At 44.4% G+C, this 21,676-nt stretch overlaps 1 protein-coding gene across 2 annotated transcripts in view; it reads right to left on the bottom strand.

Annotated features, from left to right (window-relative positions):
• Positions 1-21,676, bottom strand: part of DCLK3 (doublecortin like kinase 3) — a 54,536-nt gene that overhangs the window by 18,564 nt on the left and 14,296 nt on the right. For both annotated transcript variants that reach the window (XR_014822713.1, XM_005652393.4), the window contains exon 2: positions 12,602-14,451. Coding sequence is in view for 1 of the 2 variants with exons in the window: in XM_005652393.4 (XP_005652450.2) it covers positions 12,602-14,451 (1,850 nt within the window). In the remaining variant the exon portion in view is untranslated. The remainder of the gene's footprint in view (positions 1-12,601; positions 14,452-21,676) is intronic.

Raw genomic sequence — 21,676 nt, 5'->3', positions numbered from 1 at the left:
CCTTTATCCTACAATACATTGGAAATTAAAGGTTGGGAAGGGTTTTACAGTATATCCACGTCCACCTAGAATGTCCTGTTCTGCTGAGTCCTTCATCAGGATGCTCAGTCAGAACAGATGATCAACTTGGCAAGGTTGAGGCATGAGAGAGTGAAAGAAGGACCGAGGCTAGCTTTCCTCTGTGTGTGTGTGTGACGTCCCAAAGAAAGAGAGCTGGGGCAGCGGGGTGGGGGTGGGGTCTCACGTTACTGCAATTAGACAACTAAACCTTAGACCTCAGAAACTTGTTGAAGAGATTTAGTGAGTTGCTTTCTCAGATTATGCTGCATTTGAAAATAAAGAAATTTCAGAAACGTCACCTTAGACCCTTACGTGGCTCACTTCTCTTAGAGAGATGACAATACATGTGAATATAGGAATTAAGTGGACAAGGGAGATGGCTGGGCCCTGCCTTCATCAGGTGACCCAAACTTCAGGACTCCTTGAAGGCAATGAAAGGAATTTTAGTAGATACTCAATGAAGTCAATATGAATCAGGCTTTTATTTTACTAATTTATTTATTTTGGCCACACCTGTGACATACAGAAGTTCCCAGGTCAGGGACTGAACCTACAGCAGTAACCAGAGCCACTGCGGTGACAACCCTGGATCCTTAACCAGCTGAGGCACAAGGGAACTCATAGAATCACACTTTAAAATGGTCCTTGGTGATAACTACTGCAGACAATAAAGTCTCAGACAATTACACTCCGAAGTGACTGTTTCAGAAGAAACTAACGTTAGAAAGAAAACCTCAGTTATAAAGGTGACCCAGCATCTAGAATTCTGAAGACTTTCAGAAACTTCCTGGGGATCAAGATGGTGGAGGAGTGAAACACGGTCTTCACCTTCTCCCATAAACACATCAAAAAAAAAAAAAATCTGCATGTAGAATGATTCACACAGAATATCTACTGAATGCTGGCAGAAGACCTTAAACCTCCAAAAAGGGCAAGAAACCCTCACATAACTGGATAGAATAAAAGGGGGGAAAAAATGAGAGAAAAAAAAAAAGGGCATCAGGATGGGACTAGCACTCCTGAGAGGGAGCTGTGAAAGAGGAAAGGAAGCTACACCATGGTAAGCATCCTTATGGGGAGACTGGCCAAGAACGAGGGACCTCAAAGCCTCAGAGAAAAGCAGGGCAGCTGGACTGAGGAGGGCAAAACAGAGAGAGAGCAACACAGACCACTGGTACCACCTCCAGGGACACCACAGCCTGAGACACTCAGAAGGGGGCTGGGCACTGAGACTCAGGCTCCAGAAGTCGGTTCTGGTGAGAGGACTAGGTTTGGCTCTGTGGAGACAGCCTGAGGGGCTAGGGAGCATTGAGCCAAGGGCTAGGAGCAGAGCTCCCTAGCTGAGGGAACCCAGGAGGAGGTCTGCGCCTACAGGAGAAGCAAGGCACCACTGTTGGGGAGGGCAAGAAGAGGGGGGTGGACCGACATAGGAATATCTTTCTCTGTGCTCATGTGGACCCTCAGAGGGCAGGGCTCTTGCTCAGACTATGGGTGGCAGTGCCCCCTGTGTGGGCTAAGCAGGAAGGGGCACCTCTTGTATGGTCTACCAGTGTCAGGGGGCAAACTCAGTCATCTCAGACTCCAGAGGTGGGCATGGCCCACCACCACTAGGGGTCTGTGAACAGGCACCACCACTGAGGCCCCAGTCACCTCAGAGGTCAGAATAGAGGAGGGCACTGCCACCGAGCACCACTTGCTGTTGCTCGCACTCCCTTAGGAAGGCATCTTCCCTGCTGCTGCCACTGCCAAACGCTCTGGGCACCGCCTACACCTACCTGGGTGTCACTGCCACTTCCCAGGGCTGCAACTAGCAGGAGCAGCCTGAGTCACCTTCTCACAAGTCCTTGCCACTCTCAAGGACCCAGTAATCAGGCACTGGCTACCAGCCCTGTCCATTGTCTCCATCTCCCTGGAAGCACATGCAACACTTTAAAAATAAACAGTGAGCCCTCACAAAATACCCAGGGGCACTCGTGGATATAAACAGCCCTCCAATACTATAGCAGTTGTTGTCTCTATACTCACAGAATAAGAAAAATATAAGCAAAATGAAGAAGCTCGGTAGCCATTCCCAGTTAAAAGAACAGAATTCACCTAAAGGAGCAAACAATGCAACAGACCTTTGAAGTCTAACAGACACCGAATTCACAAAGGAGACAGTGAAAATACTGAAGGAATTAAGGGAGGTATGAACAGCAATGAAGATTAATTTTTCTGTTTTGTTTCGTCTTTTTAAGGTGGCACCCATGGCACATGGAGGTTCCCAAGCTAGAGATCAAATCGGAGCTGTGGCCGCTGGCCTATGCCACAGCCACAGCAATGCCAGATTCAAGCCGAATCTGCAATCTACATCACAGCTCATGGCAATGCTGGAGCCTTAACCCACTGAGTGAGACCAGGGATATAACCTGCATCCTGATGGATGCTAGTCAGATTTCTTTCTGCTGAGCTATGATGAGAACTCCTGCTGATTACTTTAGAAAGAAACTAGAAACTATATGGTGGAGCCAAGAAAAATTAGAAAATTCATTTGCAGAGACACAAGCTGAGTTAAAGGCATTGAAGAACAGAATGAATAATGCAGAGGAATGAACTAGTGACTTGGAAGATGGAATAATAGAAATAACACAATCAGGACAGCAGACAGAAAACTAAATTAAAAAAGAATAAAACAATATAAGAGATCCATGGGATAATATAAAGTGAGCCAATCTACACATAATAGGGATTCCCGAAGGAGAAGAAAAAGAAAAGGGGATTGAAGATATATTTAAAGAAATTATGCCTGAAAACTTCCCCAATCTAAAGGAAAGAGATATCAGAGTTCCCGTTGTGGGGCAGTGGAAACAAATCCAACTAGGAACCATGAGGTTGCAGGTTCCATCCCTGGCATTGCTCAGTGGGTTAAGGATCTAGTGTTGCTGGGAACTGTGGTGTAGGTTGCAGACATGGCTCGGATCAGGTGTTGCTGTGCTATAGGCCAGCAGCTGTAACTCAGATTAGACCCCTAGCCTGGGAACCTCCATATGCCCCAAGTGCAGCACTAAAAAGCAAAAATAATTAAATAAATAATAAAATAAATAAATAAATAAAATAAATAAAGGAAACAGATATCAAGACACAGGAAGAACAGAGGGCCCCAAACAAATTGAACCCAAACAGGCCCACACCAAGGCATATTACAATAAAAATGGCAAAAGTTAAGGAGAGGATTCTAAGGGCAGCAAAAGAAAAAGAGTTAATTATAAGGGAACCCCCATAAGGCTACCAGCTGATTTCTCTACAGAAACACTACAGGCTAGAAGAGAGTGGCAAAACATATTCAAAGTTCTAAAAGGGAAAAATTGGGAGTTCCCATTGTAGCACAGCAGAAACAAATCTGACTAGTATCCATGAGGATGCAGGTTCCAACCCTGGCCTCACTCAGTGGGTTGGGAATCTGGTGTTGCTGTGAGCTGTGGTGTAGGTCACAGATGAGGATTGGATCCTGTGTTGCTATGGCTTGGCATAGGCCAGCAGCTGTAGCTCTGATTCGACTCCTAGCCTGGGAACTTCCATATGCTGTGAGTGTGGCCCTAAAAAGCAAATATATAAACAAACAAACAAACAAATAAATAAATAAAAGGAGAAGTTTTGCAGCCTAGAATACTCTACCCAGCAAGAATATCATTTAAAATATAAGGAGAAATAAGGAATTTCTCCAACAAACAAAAATTAAAAGAGTACAGCAATATTAAGCCCATTCTAAAAGAAATACTGAAAGGGCTCCTCTGAATAAAAAGAAGAATAAATATAACGGAGGAAATCATAATTGGAAAGTAATCATTTAAATAAGCCAATATACAGATCTAAAATTAAAAAAAAACCTATTATAAAAGCAACGATAAACACAAGGAACAGCAAAAGGATAAACAGGACGATGTTAAAAAAGATATCGAAATTATAACATACGTTGGAGTTCCCACTGTGGTACAGTGGAAACAAATCCTACCAGTGTCCATGAGGATGAGGGTTTGATCCCTGGCCTCACTCAATGAGTCAGAGATCCAGCCTTGCCATGAGCTGTGGTGTAGGGTGGAGATGCAGAGAAGATCCTCCGTTGCTGTGGCTGTGGTGTAGAAGGCCCCTGTAACTCCAATTTGACCCCTAGCCTGGGAACTTCCACATGCCATAGGTGTGGCCCTAAAAAGCAAAATAAATAAATAAATAAAAATGTGGGGAAGGAAAGTAATAAAATCCAGACTTTTTTTTTTTTTTTAGAATGTGTTTGAGCCTATATGACTATCAGCTAAAGAAAGCAGATAAAGGAAGGGATTAACATACTTGAAAAACAAGGCAACCACAAATCACAACCAAAGAATACATTCGCAAACACCAAAAAGAAGAGGACACAGCATAAAATAAAAGGAAATCATCCAACCAAAAAAAGAAAAGAACAAAGGAGAAACATGGAATCAACTGGAAAACAAGGTTTAAAATGGCAATAAATCCATATTTATCAATAATTACCTTAAATGTCAGTGGACTGAATGCTCCAATGAAAAGACATAGAAGGGCAGACTGGATAAAAAAACAAGAGCGTACAACATGCTGCCTACAAGAGACTCACCTTAGGGCAAAGGACATATATAAATTGAAAATGAGGGGCTGGAAAACGATATTTCATGTGAATGGAAAAGACAGAAAAGCAGGAGTTGCAATACTCATATCAGACAAAATACACTTTAACATGAAGGCCATAAAGAAGGACAAAGGAAGGAAACTATTTAATGAAAAAAGGAGCCATTCAAGAAGAGGATATTACACTTGTCAATATATATGCCCCTAACATAGGATCACTCAAACACATACAATAAATACTAATAGACATAAAAGAGAATTGATGGGAATATAATAATAGTAGGAGATTTTAATACCCCACTCACATCAATGGACAGATCCTCTAGACAGAAAATCAATAAGGCAACAGAATTCCTAAATGACACAATAGAGAAGTTAGACTTAATGGATATTTTCAGGACATGATAGCCAAAAAAATTAGAATATACATTCTTTTCAAGTGCACATGGAACACTCTCAAGGACTGACCACATACTGGGGAACAAAACTAACCTCAACAAATTTAAGAGTAGAGGAATAATTTCAAGTATCTTCTCTGACCACAATGGCATGAAACTAGAAAACAACCACAGGAAAAGAAATGAGAATAAACTGACCACATGGAGACTAAACAGCATGTTACTAAAAAAACCAATGAGTCAACGAGGAAATCAAAAGGGAAATTAAAAAGTACCTCGAGGAGTTCCCATCGTGGCTCAGCGGTTAACTAATCCGACTGGTATCCATGAAGACACAGGTTCAGTCTCTGGCCTTGCTCTGTGGGTTAAGGATCCGGTGTTGCCGTGAGCTGTGGTATAGGTCACAGACGTGGCTCGGATCCCTAGTTGCGTGGCTGTGGCGTAGGCTGGCGGCTACAGCTCCAATTAGACCCCTAGCCTGGGAACCTCCATATGCCACGGGTACAGCCCCGAAAAGACAAAAAAGACAAAAAAGAAAAAAAAACCCACAAAAAACAAAAAACCTCAAGAGAAATGATAATGAAAACACAACTATTCAAAATCTATGGGATGCCCGCAAAAGCAGTGCTTAGAGAGAAGTTCATAGCAATATACGCCTTGCTCAAAAAAGAAGAAAAATCTCAAATCGACAACTTAACCTAACATCTAAAAGAATTAGGAAAAAAGATAAAACCTAAAGTCAGTAGAAAGAAATCATAAAAATCAGAGAGGAGGAGTTCCCGTCGTGGCGCAGTGGTTAACGAATCCGACTAGGAACCATGAGGTTGCGGGTTCGGTCCCTGCCCTTGCTCAGTGGGTTAACGATCCGGCGTTGCCGTGAGCTGTGGTGTAGGTTGCAGACGCGGCTCGGATCCCGCGTTGCTGTGGCTCTGGCGTAGGCCAGTGGCTACAGTTCCGATTGGACCCCTAGCCTGGGAACCTCCATATGCCGCCAGAGCGGCCCAAAGAAATAGCAAAAAAAAAAAAAAAAAAAAAAAATCAGAGAGGAAATTGATAAAATAGAGATTCAAAAAACAATAGAAAAAAATCAATAAAACCAAGAGGTGGTTCTTTGAAAGGGTAATCAAAATTGAGAAACCTCTGGCCAGACTCACCAAGAAGAGGAGAGAAAGACCTCAAACAAAATAAGAAATGAAAAAGAAGAAATCTCAATGCATACTGCAAAAATATAAAAAACCATAAGAGAATACTATGAACAATTATATGCTAACAAATTAGACAACCTAGAGGAAATGGACAGCTTTCTAGAGACATACAGCTCGTCAAAACTGAATCAAGAGGAAATAGATCAATTGAACAGACTGATCACTAGAAATGAAATTGAATATGTAAGAAATTTCCTGAAACTTCTAGCTATGCAGTCAAACCTACACATATATGGGTTCACTGAGCCCATGGATACTTTTTATTTTCCTGGAAACTGCAAATATAGATACTTAAGAGCCACTCCTGCTGATAGAAACCTCAAGTCATAACCGTGATACTTCCTGGCAGAATTCACCCAGAGATTCTTGAGATAAATTCTGCTTCTTATTAACCTGTCTTCTTGCCTACATGATCAATATTGGCCAATGACGTCATGGCCTGTATCACAGTTTTTCTTTAGTGATTTTATGTGGACTTTCTGAAATCCACATTTCTTGATTTCATCATGCATACCTTCACAAGATATACTTCAGAGTTGTCATTAAATTTTTAATGAATGTGGTTGGTGTATAAGTATATTCATGAATATTTGGACCATTAATGAAAGGACATGGGCACCTCTGCCATGGAAGCTAAGAGGAAAGAAGACTGAATTTGGAGCTGGCAGGAATAAATTAGGAGTTTGGGATTAACATATACACACTACCATATAAAAAATCGATAACCAACAAGGACCTACTGCAGAGCACAGGGAACTCTATTCGGTATTCTGTAATCACCTACATGGGAAAGAATCTGAAAAGGAACAAATACGTGTATATGTATAACTGAACCACTTTGCTGTATACCTGAGGCTAACACAACATTGTAAAGCAACTATATTACAACAAAAAATTTTTAAATAAATAAAAAAATTTTTTAAATTAAAAAAAGAAATTGGAGCTGGCAAGAGAGAAGTCATACTGGTCAGGAAGAATTATGCATTACAGACCCAGTGACCAAAAGAGCAAGAACCAGGCATCCTCTTGCATCTCAGGAGAAGTGGAAAAAGAACTTGGGAATGAAGATGAATAAAATAACTGGACAGGTTTATTTTGTAGAGAGAACACTCAAGGAGCATGGCTGGCCACTTTTTATCTTTTCAGATTCTCCTTGCCATCTTAAGGGACATAGGTCACTGCCCTGGTCTCGTCACATTTCACAGTTAAATATCAAGAAAAGTCTGTTCCTGGGGAATTCCCATTGTGGCACAGCAGAAAGGAATCCTACCTGTATCCATGTGGATGTGTGTTCAATCCCTGGGCTTAATCAGTGGGGTCAGGGATCTGGCCTTGCCGTGAGCTATGCTGTAGGTCGCAGACTCAGCTTGGATCTGGCATTGCTGTGGCTGTGGTGTAGGCTGGCACCTGCAGCTCTGATTTGACCCCTAGCCTGGGAACTTCCATATGCTGCAGGTGCAGCCCTAAAAAGCAGGGAAAAAAAAAAAAAAAGGAAGAAAGAAAAGAAAAGTCTGTTCCTTCTTGGAACCAACAAGAAGCCAGAGAGAGGGTATGACCTTTGTCCTTGACCAAACTGAGACCTGTCCCCACAAGCCCCACCACCATTTCTCCTGGATTCCAAGGGCCTCTGACCCCGCACTCCAGAGCTGTAGCTCCTACCCACCCACCTCATTCCTTTCACACTTGTTTCCAGAGCAGGGCCTTGTTCCTTCTCTTCCCCGTGGCAGGACAAATTTTCTCAGAGGACCTGGCTCATGTCTGACTTTCCTTCATTCTCCACCCCCACATCACTCACGCAGCTTTCTTTGCTGGGTGCAACATCTCAGCTGCTGGCCATACATGACCTGCCTGTCCCTGCTCTGTCCTGTGTGGGCCAAGCTAGTCATCATCGCCTCTCGCTCCTGTTCACCTCCTCCCTGGGCCCAGGGGACACCACACAGCACATTCCAACCCCAGCAAAGGAGCACGGCCTGGCAGAAGAAGCAATTAAGACGGACATTTCTGCAAGCTGGAAATTCTCATAATTAAAACTTCTTCTGAAAGATTTCAGGAGTCTAAATGGCCTTAAGGGAAGAGAGGCACTAGCATCTTAAGAGGAAATCTGATCAGTAGAAATAGATAAGCTCAGTATTAATATAGGCCTGAAATTTTACTCTAGGGCCCAATGATCAGATATAAATATTTCTGTTGATCGAAACATGATAAGCTTGCTATATCCATTAACAGCTCTTAGCACATTCTGGAAGTCTCTAAAAGCAGCCATGGTTCCAATCTGCCATGTAATCAAAAGTTCTTTTTAACACCATCATTCTCCTAAGTTTAGCGAAGACAGGTCTTAATACAGACAACAGCCATCCACTAAAGAGAGAAAAAATTACTTTGATAAGACAAAGCTCAACACAAGTGCAGAAAGTCAAATCAAAGGCAACTGAAGCGTAAGTACTACTTGGTGGACAGTAGTCACCCTGTGATATTTACCAATATTAACTCTCAGAAGACCAACCAAGTTTGTCATGTAATTACCGTATCAGCAAATTGAGAAACGAGACCTTTTCTGCACCCAGACAATGAGCCCATTGTCAAATCCAACACTTTTCAGAGCCCTGTCTGGAAAATTACAAAGCGCTGACGTGAGGCAGCATTTCAACTCTGACATAACAATATGCTGAACTTTACTCACCCAGAAGAAGGATAAACACGGTTTATAAATGTGACAGACCCATCCATTCTGATAAATGCAAGCTGACAGGTTATCCACAGGACAGAAAAGATATCACCCTGTTCTACCAAAGATGGCTCAGATCTGCAGCTTTTCATGGCTTCTGAAGGAGCCAGACCACCACGGGAAAAAAAGGTTTCTTATTTAAAAAAACAAAAAGTGGGTGCTCTTTAATATCAGAAAGAAAGATCTAAATATCAGGGACAGTTAACAACAATTAACAACTCATGGATTTCCCTGGTGGCTCAGCAGCTTAAGCATCCGGTGTTGTTACTGCTGTAGCTCTGGGTAAAGGCTGTGGCATGGTTCGATCCCTGGCCTGGGATCTTCCAAATGCTGTGGATATGGCCAAAAAACAACAACAACAACAACTCATGTATTAGACTGAAAAATTACAGCTACTCTGCAGTTTTTACTCCCTCTCTCACTAAGAACACATATACGCATGTACTTCACTGCCTTTACGGGCACTAAAACATACATGAGCTGACATTTACATCCATGAAGCGTTGCTAAATGACTTCTTAGAGGCAGTTAGCTTGTCCATACTAACATTTTCCTTGCAATTTTTTTATTTCCGGAAGCAAAACTCTCTGTGCAATCTAATAAAAGTGCTGGCTTTCTTCATTTGAAGAAGACTGCTCACAAGTCAGCCCCTTAATAAAGTGAGAGTCTCTAACACCCTAGAGACAGGCCAGCCCGACAGACTGGTTCCAGGACCTTGTTGAGAAAATGCAAGCTCAGATGACTGTCCCCAAAAGAATACGCTCCCACAGAGTAAATGATCTCACTCCACATCCTCGAGGCCTTGTATAACGGTACTAATGCTTTATTAGGCACATGCTCCAAATGCTCAGCTCGTGGATCCCACCCAGGCCTCTGATCAGAACCCCTCCTGCTTAGACAATGTGGGGAAAGTATCAGAGGATCCGTGAAGAACATGGCCTTGCTGCAATTCGAAAGTGGCCGTCATAAACAGCATCTAGCACATCACACATGGGGAAGACTTGGGCTCAGACCCAAAAGACAGAAACTGACAGCAAATGAAGAAAGAATGAGGACACTCAGCAAATGTAAAAATGAAATTCTTGGAGTTCCCGTTGTGGCTAAGGGGAAACGAATCTGACTAGGAACCATGAGGTTGCAGGTTCGATCCCTGGCCTCGCTCACTGGGTTAAGGATCTGGCATTGCTGTGAGCTGTGGTATAGGTTAGAGATGTGGCTTGGATCCTGTGTTGCCGTGACTGTGGTGCAGACCTGCAGCTGTAGCTCTGTTTAGACCCCTAGCCTAGGAACCTCCATATGCCAAGGGTGTGGGCCTAAAAAGCAAAAAAAAAAAAAAGAAATTCTTCAAGGGGAGAGTCATGTGATGGTCATTCGGACCCCTCAGGCAATGAATGTTCTGCATTCCTATGAATTCAGGCAAAAACAAGGTTGCTTAACTTAGTAGTCAGCATAGACCTCATTGCACCAGATAATGAGCTTAACTTGCTCAGAGTTTCATTCTGCTTATGGTAACAGTTAATAGGCAGACAAATGTACTGGGATAGTGTTTTCAGGCTGGGTCTACATCCATGAATTTAAAGGAAACAGACTAATTTCTTGCTCAAAAAAAAAAACTGGGGCTCCATTTCCTACAGCTTTATCTGTATCAATCTTCCTTTGGATGCTTCCTCACGACATCCACCTTAAGGTCAGACTTGTCTCTAGATAATAATAATGACAGTAGCTGCCATTGATAGAATGCTTGCTATTTCCCCAGGCAGCCCACTAGGGTTTGTATTCATTCATTCATCCAACTGATATCTATTGAATATCCACCATGTGACAGACTGATGTAGGTTTCAGGGTACAATCTGAGAGTTCCCTGGTGGCCTAGGAGTTAAGGATTTGGCATTGACACTGCTGTGGCTCAGACTGGATCCCTGGCCCAGGAACTTCTGCATGACACAGGCACAGCCACCCTTCCCCCCAGCCCAGGTACAGTCTGAATAAAACAACATTCTTGTTGTCACAAAATTTTCCAAAGGAGGAAAAAGAAAACAAAAGAATAAATATGGAATGTATCAGGTGATGATCAGGGCAACAAATAAGAAAGCAGGATAAACATGCCAGAGAGTGAGCATGTGAAGTGTGCTGACCTAGTAAAGACCATCAGGAACACACTTGTAGTTCAGGAACACGTTGGGTTGATGGATTTGCTACAAGGGAGAGGGCACACCTTTGGGATCCAGGCATCTAAGCAAGAGGATGTCAATGAACTTGTCACGAGATCTGGCCATGCTAAGTGATTTGGGAGACAGTTCAAGAAAGCAGAATTTTGCTCTGAACTGGATACTGTCAGGAAGTGATGGTAATTCCATGATACGACATCTTGAAAATTCTTTGTTTTGTCTTTAAGGGCCGCACCAGCAGCATGTGGAAGTTCCCAGGCTAGGGTTGAATCAGAGCTATAGCCGCCGGCCTATGCCAGAGCCATGGCAACCAGAAATCTGAGCCGTGTCTGCAACCTACACCACAGCTCACAGCAACGCCAGATCCTTAACCCAATGAGCGAGGCCAGGGATAGAACCTGCGTCCTCATGGATGCTAGTTGGGTTCATTAACCACTGAGCCACGACAGGAACTCCTGATAATTCTTATCTCAAAGGTGGGGCAGTGAATCACAACAGCACCCAAAGGGAATATGTGGGCCCATTTGTGATTTGGACAACCTTGTTCTTATCTGGATTTGGGCATAAGATTATGAAAAGGTCTTGCCTTTGTCTAGATCCATCATGGTCCTAGAACAGTCTGAAGTGTTAGGCCTTACAAATGTTGGTGTTTTGGGTGACTGTTTACCTCCAACAACAGAACAGCTAGGCTGTGAGTGCCAGGTCCTGGTGGTCTTGGGCTGCTTTTCTCTTTCCTGTGCTCAATCCTCCCTCAACCTCCCAAGATAGGTACTATTACTATTTCTCTTTCATAAATGAGGGGACAGAGTCCCAGAGAAACAAAGGACTGATACAAGAGCAAGCAACCAAGAAAGCCAGGGCTTTTTTTTATCTGACTCCAGAGCCAGCCTCTTACCACTCCACAAATGGGTCTGTTCAGTACTGAGCCTTCTGAATTCCTACGGCAAGACCTCCTCTTCAAAAGGGCCAGGGGGCTTTCAGTAGGAGGGTGGACTAAATGCTGCAGGGCAAGCTGCTACCACAGACACCCCTAGCACCTAGCCCAAAGGACGAGCAATTGTCCAAGAAATGAAGTCCACCTAGTCATTGTCAAGGTGAACTATTTTCCTCTCAGGGACAAAGAAAACATTTTTCTGTTTTGTTTAAATTGGAGAACTTGATGAAACAAAATAAATCAACTACACTTTAATAATAACAAAAAATAATAAATTGGAAGGTTTCTTTTTCAATAATTTAGTCAAGCCCCGTTTATCTCCACAAATTATGAACTCTAACAGAAGTTTTAAATACCAGAAGAGCATACTAAAGAAGACTATAAAGGTAAAGTTCTAGCGGGTGAGGATAACAGAGTAGGAGGCAATTAGTATGGCCTGAATCCCACATTTTATAACCGCCCCCTCCCACTGCAGCCAGATCAGGGCTTACCAGCAGGTTTTCCGGCTTGAGATCCCGGTGGACAATGCTCTTGTCGTGCATGTGGACGAGTGCCTTGCACAGGTCCATGAGCATGAGGGCGGCGTCGCGCTCCGGGAACTTCACACTTTCTATGATGGCATCGAAGAGGTCGCCTCCCTGCACGTACTCCATGATCAGGTAGATCTCCGTTTCCGTTTCGTACACTTCGTGCAGTTTCACGATGTTGGGATGAGAGAGGCTCTGGATGATCAGGATCTCGCTGTCCACCATGTCCTCTTTGCCCTTGAGCTTGGACTTATCGATGATTTTCATAGCGTAGGGCTGCCGGGTTCCGCGGTGCCGGCACTCCTTCACTACTGCGAAGTTCCCGTCCCCGATCACGCGGCCGGTCTCGTACTCCTTCCTCACGTCTGTCGCCAGGATGCCCGCCGGCCGCCGCCTCCTGCCCAGCGACCGCTCCGTCTTGCTCTCCTCCGGCTTCGTCTTGGGCTCCTTCTCTACACTGGCCGGAGGCTCGTCTCGGGGGGCCGTCTTCCTCCCTCCGGACACGCCTGGCTTTTTCTCCTTCTCCGCCTCCTGTTCGTCCCCTCGGGTCCTGGAGAGCTTCTCCGGGTCGAGGTTGGCATGACGCTCCCTGAAGAGCCAGCCTCCCTGCTTGCTCCTGCCTGCATTCCTGCCGTCCTTCTCCTCTCCGCCGGGCTGAACCTCCCCCGCGTCCCTCTTGGTCTTGGCTGAGGCGGAGGGATGACCTTCTTGGCCTCCAGGATCTCGGTCCTCTTTCCTGTCGGCGCTTTTGCTGGGTCTCCTGGACTCCTGGGCCGGGCACCCAGGACTGCTTCTGTGGCCTTCCCTCCAGCCTTCCTCCCCACCCTGGGGCTTCTCCTCAGGGGACCTCCTGCAGCTCCTGGTTCTCACCAGCCTCTCCACCTCATATCGGGGGCACCTGCCCAGGTCCAGCTCGCTGGCGCCCAGGGAGAGTCGCTCCCTCTGCTGGCTCTGCTGGAGCTCTCGCTCTCGCTTACACTGCTCGCACCTGACAATCTCCCCTGACGTCTTTTCGATCTCCACCCCCAGGTGCTTCTCTCCGCTGGCATGCCTCTCCAGAGTGGCATCCCTGGGCACCTTGTTGCTGGGTTCAGGCTCCCACTTCCCCCTCACCCATTTCTTCTGGACCTTCGCCCTGTCCTCCACGGGGGTCTTCCCCTGAGGTCTGATGGTGGCCTGGGACCTTGTTGCTTCACGGCAGCTCTTGCTGGTCTCAGTCTCCCCGCAGTGGTGACCCCCTTTCAGAGCCTTGCTGTAAAGCCTGCTTCTCAGCCTTGGAGAGGGGACCTGGCTGTGCTGGGTCAAGGAGGACAGGGCCCGGGCTTTGTTGGGGTACAGTTCCTCTAAAGCCACTTGGATGTTCTTCAGAGTCAGCGGTTCTTTGCCCATGGCTATGAAAGCATCCCCTTCCCGGAAGAAATCAGACACGCTCCTGATTTCCCTGCCCTTGAGGTTGAACAGCTTCCTCACGCGGTCACTCTTCCATCTGGGAAAGCCCAGAGCCTCAGAGACATCAGCCAAGAGCTGCTCAAAGGTCTGCACAGACCGCCTGTTGAGAAGCAGTGTGATCTTGCGCAGGGGGTGCCCGCCCAGCTTGACCACAGTCACGACCCTGGGCTTCAGTGGGCTGCTTTCAGTGTGGACAGGGTGAAGGCCACTCTGGGGGCTGAACATGGGCACCATGGAGCCCCGAGGCCCCAGGAATGGTTTCTCCAGACTCCCCCGGCCAGTAGGCAGCCACGCACTCTGCAGCTTCCGCTCTGAGATTCTCGAGCTTAAGTATTTTAAGGAATGTTCACATAGGCCTCGATGTTCTGTAGCGGAAAGAGGACAACACAGAATTAGTCAGATGGGTTCAAAGAGGCCTGTGACCTTCAGCAAACCTTCACCAAAGATGACTGATGCCGTTATAGGTTAGAAGTGTGTTCTTTGAGGGTCTGCTTGAAACAATGGAGCCTTTACACATCAGGTCTAATCTCCTGTCTCCCCCAAGAGAGACCAGGAACGAAGGACAGAGTCAGCATTGGGCCCGAGGTGGGTCCCCAGGTCTCCTAGGCAACCCCCAGGATAGACCACACCATGGGAGCCCCTTCTAGGTGAGGCCTGACCTTAAATGCACTACACTCAAGTGAACTGATCTTCCAGGGCCTACACATGAGATAAAAGGTCCAAGGTTTGCTGCCCAGGAAATACCAACAAGAGGTCAGAAATTTCTGAAACTTTAAAGCACCCAAGTCTTACCCACATCTTTGCCAAGAACAGTTTTCTCAGCTTGACTTTCAACCCACACAGGATGAGCCAAGATGTGAGGAAATCATGATTGCAGAATTTGAGACAGACCTGGATTTGAATCCTGGTTTGACCACTGACTTTTTGGGTGAGCTTGGGCAAATTACTCATGTTCCATATTTTTCATTTATGAAACTGGAATAATAACACCTTCTTCCCAGGATCTTTGTGAAAAATAAATAAGAAAATGAATATAATTCACTTCAATATATGCTTGACACACAGTAAAGGCATAGCGATTGACAGTTATTGATTCTGTCCTTATGATCTTAACATCTCTTCTGTATGATCACTTCATTTTGGTCATGATATAATCTACTAAAGTAAATTTCTACTGTGCACAGTGTCACCTGGCATCATAGGACCTCAGGGGCCAACATGACATATGGTCTTCTCTAAATGTTTTATCCTCTTGTCATTAAAAACAGGAAAAAAAGGGAGTTCCTGTCATGGCTCAGGAAGTTATAAACCCAACTAGTATCTATGAGCATGTGGGTTCAGTCCCTGGCCTCACTCAGTGGGTTAAGGATCTGGTGCTGCCATAAGCTGTGGTGTAGGTCGAAGATGTGGCTCAGATCCTGTGTTGCTATGGCTGTGGCATAGGCCAGCAGCTGCAGCTCTTGATTCAACACATAGCCTAGGAACTTCGATATGCCACAGGTGCAGCCTAAAAAGGAAAAAAAAAAAAAAAAAACGAAAGAAAGAAACCAGTATATTCATATTCATAGCTTTAATAACGAGTATGTGCTCATAATCACTTTGTTTCCTGATAAATTGAATAAATGAGTAAAACAAGACTTTCTAATTCCGAATCAAATGAACCCAGCCATATCTCATTTTCTTGTGCTTCACTTTGTTATGCTTTGAAGATATTGTGTTTTTTAGAAATTGAAGGTTAGTGGAAACCCTGCATCAAGCAAGTCTATTGGTGCCTTTTTTCCAAAAGGCATTTGTTCACGTCATGTCTCTATGTCACATTTTGGAAACTCTCACATTTCAAATTTGGTCATTATTGTATTTGTGATGGTGATCTGTGATCAGGGATTTTAGATTTTACTACTATGACTCACTGAAGGCTCAGATGATGGTTATCTTTTTTTTTAGCAATAGGATATTTTTTAATTAAGCTGAGCACATTTTTTAAGACATAATGCTATTGCACACTCAATAGACTACAGTTGAGTGTAAACATAACTTTTATATGCACTGTGAAATTTTTTAAAAAATTCATGTAACTTGCTTTATTGCAGTACTCAGGAACGGAACTCACAATATCTCCAAGGTCTGCCTGCGCTTGAGACAGTTTTGTCAATTCAATTTCAATTTCTGTGCAGATCAGGAAAGAAAACAGGAAGATAGCAAAATCTGTAACTGAAACCATGAAGGTGAGCTGCAAATTATTCAAGTTACCCCCACAGGATCCATTTATCATGCCCTACCTACATGCAGGAATCTGCTATTTATGCTTCCTTTAAAAAAGAAGTTGAAAATAATTATTTTTAAGTGCCTTTTTTTTTTTCTTTTTAGGGCTGCACCCAAAGCATGTGGAAGTTCCCAAACTAGGGGTCAAATGGGAGCTGTAGCTGCCAGCCTACGCCACAATCATAGCAATGCAAGTGCATTTGAATTGTAGCAGAAACTCCAGTTGTGCCAGGATGGGCAATTTGGCCCAGCATATTGACACAGAATGTTTTTTGTTTTTTAATTATAACATACAATCTGTTCGGAGATGATTTCCATCTAGACACAGGTGTCTGATTAGATGACAAGTGGTGGCCGGTACTGATCTTCCCACATGCCAGGAATTTATGAGCTTCACAGTCACGTTTACAGTTAAACTACTTATTTATGGACATCTGTCATTCCTTTCTCCTCATTATCTCTTTAATCTGCTTCCATTTTCTGGCTAAGAGAGTTGATGCTGAGAGGAAAGAAGAGAGGTCTACAGTAGTCATGCTAGTTCATGTTTCCTCAAGAAACAGAAGGGTGCCAAGGAAGGTGACCTTCAAACACACGTACACAAAGAGACTAAGTTTTCTTTTTCTTCTTCTCCTTCTCCTGCTCCTTCTTCTTTTTTTGGCAGCAGCTTGATGTGGGATCTCAGTTCCCAGACTAGGGATTAAACCTGGACTGTAGTGGTGAAAGTGTGGAGTTCTAACCACTAGACCACCAGGGAACTCCCTAAGTCTTCTCATTTGTTTTCCTCGTGGTGCATTTCACAGAGAGGGCCCCTCTGTACTTATCTATCAGGCGAAGTAAAGGGAAAAGAATTCTCTATTCTAAGGAAGGCTCAGGGAAGAAGCAGGAGGACAAGGGAATATCCTGTGAATACATTAGGGATGCAGGAAAGTTTAGCATGGAAGGGCATTCAAGGAGGATCCCAGAGGAGGTCCAAGATGGGATGTCAGGAGGCATATAATGGTAGTGGAACAGGACATTGTGGGTCGCATGTTGAGGGGTGACCCTGGATGACAGAGGTAAATCATGATGAGACCCCCAAGGTCCCAAACAGTGGAGCTGTGGTGTTTGTGTGTAATGACAGATGATTTGGTCTGTGGTACCCAGAGTCAGGTCAGGGGGGAAGGGACGCATGCTTTCGGATGGTAGTGCCCAGCCAGCTTCCGCAGACCCTAGCTCAGAACCTGTCCTCATTCCCTGCAGTTAGCAGAGTACACTGGGCACACTCCATGCCCGAATCCAGGAAAGGCTCCACCAGAGCAGCCCCCATCCCAGGGTCCCAACACAGAGGCTGTGGAGAGTGGAGCTCAGCCTCTGTCACATCACCACCGTGCATGTGAGGCCCACTGTCCAGGCGGTCTCAAACTCACCTAAAGCCTCTGAAATCTGGGGCCAGAGTGAGAACTCAGTCCCCATCCTCCTCAACAGGAGCTAGAGGAATGGCACTTCTGGTTCTGTCTGCATCATGATCCTGGGGGGTGCCCTAGGAAACCACAACCTCAAGATGCAATTATCTTATCCTCTCTTCCCTAAGCCCTCCTTCCTCCTTTAAAATTCTTGGTCTAGAGCAAATTTTTCTTCTTCGAAGTGAAGAGAAAAAAAAGCCAGGAGCTGCTGAATGCCTGGTCTGTAGGCAGGAAGGGCAAACGTTAGGGAGAGGAGGAGCCTAGCACACCCCTGGGACCCTGGGCTCAGTCTCTAGGAACAGTCCCTTTTCCAAAGGAAACAGCACCCAAGGACTTTCAGGCTGACTGTAAGCAGCAATGTCGCAGGACCTACCCCAGATCACATGACCAAAACCAAAGGTCAGCCCACGTCTACTTGTCTACTTCAGCAACTTACAAGATCGATTAAGAACCATATAAAATTGCCAGTAGTTCTATCACTTACCCCAAAGTGGAAATTTCATATGGCTCAACCTAATATGATCTAGGAATAGTAACCCCTACTCTGCCCCTACATCAACAATAAATAGTTAGGAGTTCCCTGTTGGCCTAGTGGTTAAGGAACCAGTGTTGTTACTGCTATGGCTCAGGTTCAATCCCAGGAACTTTTGTGTGCTGCAGGCACAGCCAAAAAACCCAACAAAACAAAACAATAGTTATTGAGGGTAAAGATAGTGAAAATTAAACATCTGAATTCCCTCAGCCACCAAGCCTGCAGCTTCCAATAGGAGGCACAGAAAAAGACTCTCTTGTAGCATCATTTGTCTGTTAATTGACTACAGCAACATAAATTCATCTCCCCTTGACAATACTGCTGCTCTTGCCTCAAACACCCCAAACACAAATGTTTACAGGATTTCTCCCCAATACCCATCAAGCCCATGTATGCAGCCACTCCTCTGCTCAAGAACCTATGGTGGCTCCTGATTACCATCCTGGAGGGCCAAACTCAAGTTCTCAGCTTAACATGTAAGGTGGTCCCCACCCAACCCAACCCCATGCCACCTTCACTCCTCCCACCCATCCAAGCCTTACCATCGTGTAAGATCCAAGATCAGCATCCACCACCAAACCCTCCCTGACGTTGCAAGTTTGTAGTCATAGCTTCCTCCTCTGAAGCCCTGATCATTCATGAAACCAACATTTACCAGGACTGCCTGAGACTCTTCTGCACACCTCAGCTAAGTATTACTTCACCTTCAGAGGTATTCTCCCTCTGGACTAAACTTAGCCTCTTCAAAGGCAGAGACTGTGGATCATGCAAACTCCCCTACACTGTCCTATTACGTCAAGTAAGCACGCAAGATTTGGGTCCCCAACCCTAACATCAAGAATCAAGTCTCAGTCTTCCTGGTTCTCCTTGTAAATAGTTGAGTGTTACTGCTTTCCACCCAGGGGGACACCCCACCATGGACTTTAACTGAAAGTGAAATGAAACAAGTGAGGTGAAAGGAAACATGATCACAGACATTCACTGACGACAAGGAAAAGTGCCAATGCAGCGTTTATCAAGAACAGCTAACACAGGTAGGGAAGAGAAGGGCATGTCCCCAGAGTTTTGTGAAAGCTTCATTTTAGAGAATGCATGAACATGGAGTCAGAAACTCTAACTTAAATCCATCAGGCTCTAAGTGGCTGTGTGACCTTAGGAACGTTACATGATCTCCTTGAGCCTCAGTTTCCATGAAGCCAAACCCAGTATCTCACTCAGGTTGAAGGCACCCAACATGTTGGCTTGGCTCTAGAGTGGGCACTCAAACTGGGTTTGTTTTCTTCCCTCTCCAATTCTTATAACTTTGGATTGCCCCCAAATCCATGTACATGACCAGGGCAAAGAGGGCAGGATGCTGAATGTGACTCAGCAAGGTGAATTTGTCATTCATGTAGTGACTGAAATAGAAAAACACTAGGGATAGGATATCAAGAGAAACACTCAGGCAAATCTAAGCATACAGCTCTTAGATAAACGAAGGGAGATCAACTCCCTGGTCACTGATCCTAGGATTCTCTGACTGGTGTGAGCCAATAAACTCAATAACTGCACAGGAATTTTGCTCTTTTTCCCCTCTAACGGGTTTGTTTTCCAGCAATTGTGCCTCCTATCTGTTGCCCAATTCAGATGAATTAACATAACCCAGTTCCACAATGGTCACCGCTATACCTTATTATGCGGAAAAGGCTACCAAAATGACTGGAAATTACGTTTACTCAGTTTATTTTCTAATCATTTATTATTACTTTGTTTAGATTGACCATCATTAAGTTAGGATCAAGGAAAAAAAGCAATGAAAACATACTGCTAAAATGAATCTCTTACTTATCTTCTTTAATCAGAACACAGGGAGTATATCTTTTCTTTCACAGGGGTCGAATAGAGATGTAGATGCTGGCCTATGCCACAGCCACAGCAACTCAGGATCTGAGCTGTGTCTGTGACCTATACTACCGCTCATGGCAACACCGGATCCTTAACCCACTGATCAAGGCCAGGGATCGAACCTGCATCCTCATGGATGCTAGTCAGATTCGTTTCCACTGAGCCACGACAGGAACTCCAGGAATATATCTTTTCCTAGTAACTTTTTAACCATAAACCATATGTCTAATTATATACCATGAAGAAAAATTATGTCTATGGTGAGCATGAACTTTGGAATTCTTGCCTGGCTCCTGTAATACACTAGAAAAAGAAATGCACTCAAATGGCTATAGAACATAAGTAATACATAATCACTCTTTAAACATTTACAAAGTCTGAGTATTAAAATAAATGGAAATTGGTGTTTTAAAACATCTGGTAATATGTAATTCAACAACAACAACAACAACACACACACACACACACACAAAGTGCCAGGAAAATGCAATGCATCAAGTGGCATATAATCCCACTTCCTAGCAGGAAAGCTCCACTTAAAATACTTTCCCTTTTATAAATCTATGTTTCTTGGTGGTATCACCAGACTGACCACTTGTAGCCTCAGCAGGCAAGGTTAAGAGACGATTCCCTTCTAATTTTCTGGGGAAGATGGAGAAGAACTGGGTAAAATCATTTTCCATTTCACTGAGTAATCATTTGTCCTGGGCTTTTTCCAGGGGCTGTTTGGGAACAAACTCATTTTGCTCATATGCAAATCTGAGGCAGGAGAAACATTTGTGAACTTACATTTGATTATGCAAACATCCCAAGAAGGGCTTCCTAAACGAATAAAAAATTGGAATGCAGCCTTTCACTGAGCCTCAAAAATGCTACTGTTTCATAACTCAGAAGCCTGGCCAATGTATGTATTGATCAAAGCTGAGGAAATTAATGAGGGTAAGGTAATAAAACTAAATGCCATGCTATCTATTGTTTGTCATCACTAATGACACTCTAATTAATGTCATCACTACCTAATCATCTTTATTACCAACAGGACATCAACTAAGATATCAGAAACAGAGTAATTAAAAAGGTGTTTTCCTGCTCTCATCTCAGAAGTGCCCTAGTTCTGAGTTGTCTTTTATCTGCTGACCTATTCATGCCAATTCCACAAGGCCCCCCAGCACTTTGGCACAAGAGCCCTACCTGGTCTCTGAGTGAGGGCCAGTCCTTGTTACAACAGATGTCTGAAACATCTTTCCTAAGCAACTTGTACTGTCCCAGCTACCTTGAAATTGTGACACATTTTGTGTAGAGCCTCTGTTGTTGACAAGGGTATTCTAAAGTGAACCAGCTTACATGTCTTTGCTCACTTTCAAAGCTCATCTCTGACTCCCTCAATAATTCTCATCCTCCGTCCCTCAGTTTTCCTGCTCACCCCGCTCTGGTCCTACACATGCTATCCATCTCATCAGCACATCACAG

This window comes from Sus scrofa, chromosome 13, assembly GCF_054392235.1.
Source record: "Sus scrofa isolate SSC_HxYL_T2T_F1_AM1 chromosome 13, Sscrofa_HxYL_maternal_Yorkshire_Landrace_v2.0, whole genome shotgun sequence".
NCBI lineage: Eukaryota > Metazoa > Chordata > Mammalia > Artiodactyla > Suidae > Sus > Sus scrofa.
Note: the sequence above shows the minus strand (reverse complement) of the source record. Positions and strands in the feature narration are given on the sequence as shown.